The sequence below is a fragment of the Triticum dicoccoides genome, chromosome 5A (assembly GCF_002162155.2).
Source record: "Triticum dicoccoides isolate Atlit2015 ecotype Zavitan chromosome 5A, WEW_v2.0, whole genome shotgun sequence".
Taxonomy (NCBI): Eukaryota; Viridiplantae; Streptophyta; class Magnoliopsida; order Poales; family Poaceae; genus Triticum; species Triticum dicoccoides.
Genome location: NC_041388.1, coordinates 19687328 through 19697499, shown reverse-complemented (window position 1 = coordinate 19697499; position 10172 = coordinate 19687328). Strand labels below are relative to the sequence as shown.

Here is a 10172-nt window from a genome sequence, read left to right as displayed (position 1 = left end):
ACAAAAAGTGTGGTAAGATTCCCTTAGGCTTGCCAACTTGTAGCTTTCATTTTGATGAACTAAGGTTAGGCAAGGTTGGCAAAAATGTGTGGCGAAGTGTGACAATGCTAGGCCTAAAACCAAACAGCCCCTTACCTGCCCATAGTATGCGATTGTGTAACTAAATGCTTATCAAATTCTGCCGATGATTTGCCTTATATTTTGATCAGAAGTTGGGTAACTAAATTAAATCAAAACTGATTCAGAAAGTAAGTAAATTAAGATGATTGATTACTATACGGGAAAGGTTGGACAAAAGAGAGATGGAAAGAAAGATAAAACAGAACCTTACGGTTTTTTTATAAGTACTAGAGATTTAAAGTATTTTGAGAACACAATAGTTTTATACCAACACTCATCCATACAAAAATAAGAGAGCATTATTTTCTTGACAAGCCGCGCTTATTGCAGGACAAACAGACGACTGTGCGCAGAGCTCATCTTTCCGCTTTCAGCTGGTGGTGCGGGACACGGCGGTGCGAGGCTGCTGCATCGCCTCGGCATACTCAACGAGCCTCTCCACGCGCGGCATGACCGGCGCCACCGCGTCCAGCGTGCAGAAGAGCTCCGCCCAAGCGGCCAGGAGCGGGGTGGTGGTCGAGTCGAAGGTCTGGAGCCTACCCATCTCCTCAGATGCGCGCATCGAGCCAAGGAGGCCGCCGAGCATGACGTCCACGAGACCAGGGCAGTCCCTCCCGCTGAAGAACTTGGCCTCGGAATCCCTCAGCACCCCCTCCAAGGTTTCCATGGCCGCGGCCGCCTTCTTCCTCCCCTCCTCCTTCTCCTCGCCCGTCGCGACTCTCAACGCCTGGCTCGGCGCCTTCAACAGCTGCAAATTGAAAACGGTATACATGAACGCGGCCATGTGAGAGTGAGGTAGTACTCAAGCAATATGTACCTACCGTGTCGTCGATGAAAACGGCCCAGAAGAGAGCGACGGCTCGGCCGTAGGGGTCGTCGGCGGGGAGGAGGGAGGGCCCGGCGCCGGAGAAGGCCTCGTCGATGTACCGCAGGATGACGGACGACTCGCAGACGGGCTTGCCGTTGTGGATGAGCACCGGCACCTTGCCGCCGTGGGCAGGGTTGGACCTCAGGAGCAGCTCGCTCTTGTTCTGCAGGTCCTCCTCCATGTACTCGTAGCTGAGGCCCTTGAGGCGGAGCGCGATCTGCACCCGCACCACGAACGGGCTCGCCCACATGCCCAACAGCTTCAGGTCCTCTCCGCAGCCGGCCATTCCCTTCCTGCTGCTTTGCTTTGCTACTCTCTCAACATCGGTCTCCTTTGCTCCTTTCTTAATTGCCGGCCTTGTTGATTGATCTTTTGACCAAGTATCACTCATATAGTAGAATAAACTAATAGTATTGTGTCACGTCTTGTGCTGTGCAAGATAATTCACGGGTAACCTTTTTAAAGAAGAAACGCCGGGTAGAACGATAGTATAAACCAATAGTATCGTGTGTCGTCTCGTGCTTACCTTGTGTACACTATATAATCTGATACAGTATCGTTGTGACGTCTCGTGCAACCCACAACAGAATCGAGCAGAGGAGTTGGCATGGATGCGCGTGTATCTGAATCTAACCTAACCTGTTGTTCTCTGTCTCTCATCTTCTTTCTCTTTTAAAGTCCTGTCTCTTTGGGTATTTAACCTGAACTGAACAGAAAAGTTGGCATGAATGAGCATGTATCTGAATCAAACCTGTTGGCATGAACAGATCAAATTATTGAGTAATACTTCCACTAGAATAGCTCTGACGGCGTGCCTTCCATTCAGTTAGGCCTAGAGCTGTCTCTGGTGTGCAGAGGAACGAAGCGCTGTGCTCGCACGTGTTGTGGGATGATGAAAAGTAAAGAGACAAACAAATGATACTTCCTTCGTCCCATAATATAAGAACGTTTTCTACACTACTATAGTGCCAACAGCATTCTTATATTATGAGACGGAGGGAGTAAGTTACTGTATAAATGATGATGAAAAGGAAAGAGACAAACAAGTGAGGAGATTTACGACTGTAGTTCTTATTGCAGCGTGGGCGCCTCACTTATATATATTCTTATACATGTTTTGCCTTCTGGGTCATGCCCCAGTTATACACATACACGATGAGGGGTGGTGCTCCGTCATCTCCGTCAACTCATCACATGTTTATTTCTTTCTTCTTTCTAAACAATATATACTACTCCCTCGGATCCGATCAATATTAACTGAGGCAGAAATGATCACCTTTTCCCCCTCTCCGTACGGTCTACAGCTATCCTCACATTCCTTGCCATCGTCTCCAACTTCTACAAGTTTGGTCTACAAGTTTGCGGGGCCATGATGTCGTTTAGTAGCAATAAATTAACAACTGGAAAAGAAAAGAAAACCAGTTGCAGTAACAAGAAACAAATATCAAATTTATCCGAGTAATACCTCGACCGGTTCATCTCCGACGTCATCACTTCCGCTGGAACAAAAAGACGACCAATGGTTAGGGATCTCAAATTACCTTAAATTAAAAACTGTATATATCTATCTGAATGTACTCGAGCAGGATTTCTGTGTCAAGTTAAGCTAATTTATTAGAAGGGTTACTTTCTGCAAAATAAAATAAAAATACAAGGGTTACACATGACAAACAAATCGGTCTCAAACTGTTTCCACAGGAGTACAGATGATGAATAGAACACAGACGTTCAATTAGTTTTTTTGCCTACTGAGATTAGACAGGAGAATGTACAAAGTCACATTTTCTATGTATGAGTATTCCTCTCCCACCAAAGGTTCTAGAAAAAGTAATCATGAAATAATAACCCGGTACAGGAACAATGTATTTACTGAAAGTGTTGTTTGACTTTGAGTACCTGTGTAGAACAAGGGCTTCTTTTCCATGAGAATCATATATGTGTTTGAATTCGGTAATATTCATCCGGCCAACCTGCACAACAAGAAGTCACAAGAAAAGAAATAGAATATCTACTATCATGTGTTGGTTGAAAAATCATGATGCATACCAGTTCTGCAAACTCTTTGAAGCTTCCCTGCTCCTTCGGCGAAAATGTAGGTAATACCGCTTCTGGTTTTCGACCAACATCAGGAAGCTCGGTTACTAATCTAAGTGTATCAAAGTTCATATTTGCACCGCTACTTATTGCAACCACAGTTTCCCCTTTCAAACCATAGTATTTGCAGTAAGCTTCAGCCCCAGCCAAGGCAAGGGCCCCAGAAGGTTCAAGGATATTCCTGTTCTCCTCAAACATATCCTGTGCCCATGAAAACCAACATTTTCAGTATAAATAATATTGTTAGTGCAGAACATCCACAACAATCTAGCATAAACAGTCCACAAGCATGATGACGGTAAGATTGGCATAGAACAAACTGCAGAGCTAGAATTTCTACCATCCTATTTTTGAGCAATGTTATCACAATGCTTATGTGTAGTAAATTTTAAAGAAGACATTAAAAATATACCAATATCCACAGCAAGAACTGAAAACTAGAAAACAAGGCCACATTATCACATAATACACACCATTATAACACTTGTATTCAAATGAAACTGAAAACTTCTATTCAAGGCGGATCAGACATATAATAAGTTGATCACTCTCACCTTTATTGAAGCACAGATAGCATCTTGGCTGACCAGGACAATGCCATCTACAAAATCTTGACACAAGGGAAATGTCTCCTTGCCTACAACTTTGACAGCTACACCATCAGCAAACCCTCCAATATGTTCTAACATGACCCTCTGGCCATGAAACAAGGACAATGCCATGGCATTTGCATCTGAGGGCTCCACTCCAATTATTTTGACCTGCACCAGAATTGTTGTAAACATACAAGAAAGGACAGCCTGAATGAGTATTGTGTTCAATCTGGAGAAGGGTTACAGTTAGGTGATTGGATGAAAAACAATTGATTCCCAAATGCACTTAAAATAGGGCCATTTACTTTAATGGCATTTAAAAAGAACTTCGGTGTCTTGTAATGTTTTACATAGAAAAAGAAAACACTCCTGTGTTTGAAAGCTTACCTCAGGGCAGACCCGTTTCACATAGGCAGCAATTCCAGCAATTAATCCACCACCTCCCACAGGTACAAATATTGCATGTAATGGACCTTGCAATTGGCGAACAATTTCCATGCCAACAGTTCCTTGTCCAGCAATAATGTCGGGATGGTCAAAAGGAGGTATGAATGTGAGGCCTTCCTCCTCACAGCATAGTTTTGCATATGATTGAGCTTCGTCATATGAATCTCCTTTGAGAACGACTGTCGCACCCAGTTTCTCCACTGATCGCCACTGGATTAAGTTATATGTTAATAGCTGCTGACAATAACTTAGATATACCATACAAACGGCATATTTAAGGTAAAGTCATCGAGATATCAATAACCTTGTTTTCTGGTGTTGTCACAGGCATGACAATAACGGCATGACAGCCCAATCTTTGGGCAGAAAGAGCAACTCCTTGAGCATGGTTTCCAGCAGAGGAGCAGATAACGCCGTTGTTTAACTGCTCTTGGGAGAGCTTTGCCATCATATTATATGCACCCCTCAACTTGAATGAAAATGCCTATGCATATAAGAAACAAATTTTACCTAGGTATGTAAATTGTTAACATGTATGTATGTAGTGCGCACGTCGCCTCCTAGTTTGTAGGATCTGAACTAACTACCCCGGCCTGCGTGCCTTGTCCATGGGGTGTATATATGTAACACTGATGTATGTGTGATAATCAATACAAGAGAGCAAGTTTACTCTCCAACTTGGTATCAGTAGTCTCCAGGCCGCCGCCATGTCGGAGCAGCACTCCTCTTCCTCCTCCGCGGCGACTCTCTCCGCCACCTCGTCGCCCTCCCTCTTCGGCACTGCTCCCTCCTCGGCCTCCTCCAGCGCGGGCACCTCCCCGTTCATCTTCGGCACTCTCCCGGCTAACCCTAGCGCCTCTGCCCCCGCTTCCTCTCAATTCGCCCCCCTCTTCTCCTCCACCGCGCCGCCACCGCCGTCCCCGGCCAAGCACCCTATCCTCAACGTCGACCTCACCAACCACATCCGCTTCCTTCTCAATCCCACCGAGCACAATTATCACAAGTGGAAATCCTTCTTCCTTATGGTTCTGCTTCGTTACGGTGTCATATATCTCATCGAGCACCCACCCCCACTCAACGCCAACAGCCAGTACCTCGAGCCCGACACCCACGTCGCCCTCGCCATGTATGCCACCCTCTCGGATCAGATCGTCGACCACGTGATCGGCGCCACCACCACTTTCGATCTCTGGTCTCGGATCAGGGACTACTTCCTCGCAAATCGCGCGGCTCGGTACATGATGCTCAATCGTCAGTATCGCAACCTCAAGCAGGGCGACCTCTTCGTCGACGAATACGCGCGCCGCATGAAACTGCTCACCGCGGGCCTCGCGGACATCGACCATGCGGTCTCCGAGGTGGATCTGACCACGCAGTTCCTCCACGGCATCGACGGCCGCCTTGACACGATCCGGGTCGTGCTGGGGGACACGGTTCCCTTGCCCCCGTTTGAGACCGTGTTTTCGCGTCTGAAGCTCGCCGAGGAAAACCTCGCTCAGCGCACCGCCGACGCCCCGGCCACGGTCCTCGCCGTCCATGGGCTCGGCGGGCCATCCGGTGGCTCCGGATCCAACAGTGGTGGCAGCTCCTCTTCTCGTCCGGGCCCGTCCAGGTCGGTGACCCGATCCTGCTCCCCAGCCCCGCGGCCCACGAGGGACCCACTCGTGGCTTGCAGCGACTCGGGCACCACCCGCATCAGCGGCACGGCCCCGAGGAGCGCCGCGGCCACCCTCGAGCGAGCCAAGCAGGCGACGGGGAGCGCGCCATCGTGGCGGCTGCCGGACGCGGGGCGGAAGGAGGTCATGGATGGGGAGGAGGTGGCGGCGGCCGTTTTTGTCGAGAGTAGTACAACGGTGCAGCGTTTGGGTGGACAGTGGACAGTGGTTTCCTTCCAAGGAGCGCGCGACGAGACGGGGGGTGGCCAAATTTCGTGTTTTGACCCTTTTCACATCTAAAATCGGGATATGACACCGGTTTGAAATTATTTCGACATTTGACCCTTTTAGCTACCGCCGGGCTCCGTGGCGGTAGATGTGTGCAGGCTACATCCATGCTAGCTGGCGGTAGGGTACTTTGACGACCGTCTGGCCGTTAACGGGGGGCTGACGTGGCAAAGGGACATACCGCCGCAGGGTTCGGCGGTAGGCTCCAACACCCTACCGCCGAGGTCCCCGGCGGTAGGGTCCTGGAGATAATGTTTGGTGGGGTCCACTCACCACCCACCCAGTCCACTCATCTTCTTCCTCCCTCCCGAGCTCACACTCTCTCCCCCTTTTCTTCCCCACCCAAGCACCCACTAGATCCATCTCCATTGCTTGAGATTTGTCCCGTGGATCGAGGCCATTTGCATCACCCAAGGTACCTCCCCCATCCCCCCTTCATTTGGTTGGTTCAAATCATCTACTTTTGTTGGAATGAACTAGTTTTGCAACCCCTAGTTCTTCCTCTAGTTTAGCATTTATTGTGCATTTATGGCACATTTATGGGGCATTTATGGTGTATTCATGGTTGATCTAAGTAATATATGTGTCACTCTTTGTTGTGGCAAGCTAGCTTAAGAGTTAGGGTTAGGGGTATATTTAGGTTAGGGTTAGGGGTATATTTAGGTTAGGGTTAGGGTTAGGGTTAGGGTTAGGGTTAGTGCTATGATTAAGGTAAACTAGTTGTTAGATTCAAAACCTTATATTTTAGATAGTTCATCCATATGAAATGACCGGTCCATGGATGACTCAATTTTGTTCCATTGTTTTTAGATGGATAAACTAGTGAATGTGCATTATTTGGACAAGGCGGCTTTCATGCATGGAAATGCCGACGAAGGGGAGGAGGCCATGGTTTTTGACACAAGCCCGAGCTATGATGATATTGTCGTGAAAGTGAGAAACGTCCTCAATTGGATTAACTCAAGTGATGGTGTGAAGCTTATTGGACATTATGATGTGGGAGTGGGAGTAAGATCCCGATTAAAGAGTATGCCCATCACCTCTCAATTGCATTGGGATGTGTATAAGGAGAAAGTTGAGGGATCACAAGACAAGTCACTTGAGTTATTTTCCACAAGACAATTCAAGGTTTAAGTTCCTCGGCCACTACTTGACTTGAACCGGAATGTGTCCTCCCCAATACATGATGCTGTCGTGGTGTTTGACCACAATGCGGCTAGCCAACCACCAAGTAGCCAACCAAATGAAGAGGACATCATCAATGCTAGAGCAATAGTTCTTGTAGGTGATGATGATGTTGAAGATGAGGCCGTTGCTCATGTTGATGAACATGCAAATGTTCATGTTGATGGAGATGCCATTGCTCATGTTGATGGAGATGCTATTGCTCAAGATAATGTGTATGCGGAAGAAGAAGAGATTCATTACAATCCCATTGGTGACTTGGATGTCATTGTGCATCAACAAGACATGGATCGGAACCTACCTTATAGCCGTATGTGTAGGTATGAGTCGGATGATGAGGGTCCACCGGAAGAATTGGATGAGGATGGATTCACGCCGCAAGAAAAACAAATTTACAAGATGGTCAATGGCAAGGAAAGAGGACCCTCTTTGTTCAGTGATCTAAGCCTTGCCGACAAGGCCGTTGTTGATGGTGGCATGAGGTTGGGCTTGATCGAACCATCGCCTTGCCCGAGGATGGGTGATCCAAGGCCACCGGGTGAGGACGAGAATGCTCATTTGAAGAAAGGGATCAAGTTTGGTTGTTTGCAAGAGTTCAAGATATGGTTGAGTGACTATGCCATTCGGAATCATAGGCCATTTGTTTTTGGTCATTCCAACAAAAAATTGCGCTACACAATCAAATGTGACAAAGAAGGTTGCCCATGGAAGGTCCGTGGAAGAAAGATCAAGGAAACCGGACAATGGGAGTTGAAGAGTTGTGTGGCCACCCACAAGTGCATACTGCCAGAGAAAGCGGACCGAAGCAAGGGACACCGCCAACTCACGTCCGAGTATCTAGGCTATAAATTGTTGAATGAGATATCCCATGACCCAACCGTGAAGGTGAAGTTCCTCATGAGTTCGGTCTTCGAAAGATTCGGGTACCCGGTCAAGTATGGAAAGGCGTGGATGGCGAAGGCAAGCGCTATAAGGATGTTGCATGGTGATTATGAGGCCGCATATAACATTCTTCCCAAGATGTTGGCAGCCATTGCTCATCGGAACCCGGGAATGCGCCATCAGGTGGAGTCAATTGAGGGAGTGTTTCATCGAGCTTTTTGGAGCTTTGGTCAATGCATCGATGCATTTAGGCATTGCCGCCCCGTGTTGTCAATTGATGGCACGTTCTTGACCGGAAAGTACAAGGGCACGTTGATGGTAGCAATGGCCCACTCGTCCAATGACAATGTGTCGCCGGTGGCATTTGCGTTGGTGCCTTCCGAGCACGATGATAATTGGCAGTGGTTTATGGATCATGTGAGGACGAAGGTGATTGGCCCCAAAAGAGAGGTGTGCATCATATCGGATCGCCATCATGGGATTCTCAAAGCAATAGAAGTTGATATTCCAGGCTATCCAAAGCTCCAACAACGTTGGTGCATGAGGCATTTCGTGGCAAACTTTTACCGTGCATGCAAGAGTAAGGAGTTTTGCAAAGATCTTACCCATGTTTGTGTGGCATTCAACACCGCCACATTCGAAAGCCGCTATGATAAGCTATTCGAGGCTTTGAAAAAGAACAAAGGAGGGAGAGAATTCTTGACAAGGAATTTTCTGGAGAAGCATAAGTGGTCACGTGCTTACGACGAAGGAGGTTTGCGATACGGAGACATGACAAGTAACATGGTGGAATGCTTCAACAATGTGCTCAAGGGTGTCCGTTCTTTGCCGGTCACTGCAATAGTGAAATATACCTTCCTCAAGCTCAACGAGTACTTTCTGAGGCATTCCAAAGAGACGGCCAAATGGATAGGTGAGAAAATGGAATTTCCCTTCAAAGTTGAGGATTGGTTGAAGCATCAAGCGCGCAAGTCTTGGCGTCAAGAAATCATTAGTTTCAATGAAAAAGAACAAATCTACCAAGTCGATGAGCCGGGTGGCACAACAAGGGATGGCATGACATACGGTGGAGTAGCATATTAGGTGCACCTCAAGACCCGGTGGTGTCAGTGCGAGAGACCTCACGGGTATCATTGGCCTTGCTCGCATGTGATGAACGCCGCAAGGTTCAGAAACTTGAAAGTATCCGATGGTACCACCTTGCGGTTGCATGAGTTCACATTGGAACGAATGAGGTTGACATGGGCTCCTAGGTTTCATCCCTTCCTAGATCAGTCACAGTGGCCTGAGTATCATGGGCCACACATCGTCCCCGACCCCGAAGTCATGGTGCCTACAAAGGGAAGAAGAAGAAAGAAGAGGTTTAGGGGTGACATGGATGACCTAGCTGGATACACCGGAATGAAACAATTTGATAGTGGCCATTTCATGGAGGCACCAGAGATCAACAGTTGTGGTAAATGTGACGAGCCGGGACACAATGTTAGGAAATGCACCAAAAACCCACGGACCGATGCCAACACTCCGGATCCTAGTCAAAGTGGTGCCCGAAGAGGAGGTACCGGTGGCACACGAGGAGGTAGGAGTGGTAGTGGACGAGGAGGCAGGAGTGGTGCGCGTGGAGGACGGACGAATCTTGGCGGTAGTGGACGAGGAGACAGTATTAGAGGGCGTGGGGGGCGGTCGGGTACCGGTGGCCGTGGTCATAGGACGAGAAGGGTTGATAGAGGAAGGCCTATTGACATCTTGCTTAACCCACATGGTTGAAATAAGGTGAATGGTATTTGTTATTTGGTCTTGTTTATTTGTTTTTTGCATACATACATGTTTTTTTTACTTTACTAACTACCAAGTTTGTCTTTATAGGCATGGCTTCTTCCGGTTCCGTGACGAGGCCACCGTGTGCTAACCGCGAGGATATGCCGGACAAGTGGACAGACGCCGAGTTGGATAAGGTGAAGGACAAAGATATGAGAACTCCATCATGTTGGTGTGGAGATGTTTGCAAAGTTAAGGTATCCACCGACCGCAACAAATCAT

At 47.9% G+C, this 10172-nt stretch overlaps 2 protein-coding genes across 2 annotated transcripts; both read right to left on the bottom strand.

Moving 5' to 3' along the window:
* Window positions 1-348: 348 nt before the first annotated feature.
* Window positions 349-1325, bottom strand: LOC119296837 (glutathione S-transferase U18-like). Its single transcript, XM_037574888.1, has 2 exons — window positions 942-1325; window positions 349-868 (listed from the first exon to the last, which is right to left on the bottom strand). Exons 1-2 carry the CDS (start codon window positions 1272-1274, stop codon window positions 491-493), a joined length of 711 nt encoding a protein of 236 aa, XP_037430785.1. The 5' UTR covers window positions 1275-1325; the 3' UTR covers window positions 349-490.
* Window positions 1326-2381: 1056 nt separating this feature from the next.
* On the bottom strand, window positions 2382-4732 carry LOC119299064 (threonine dehydratase 1 biosynthetic, chloroplastic-like). The gene is made up of 7 exons (XM_037576362.1): window positions 4724-4732; window positions 4427-4606; window positions 4063-4332; window positions 3637-3843; window positions 3035-3283; window positions 2885-2958; window positions 2382-2388 (listed from the first exon to the last, which is right to left on the bottom strand). The coding sequence occupies exons 1-7, from the start codon at window positions 4730-4732 to the stop codon at window positions 2382-2384; spliced, it is 996 nt and encodes a 331-aa protein (XP_037432259.1).
* Between the last annotated feature and the right edge of the window lie 5440 nt (window positions 4733-10172).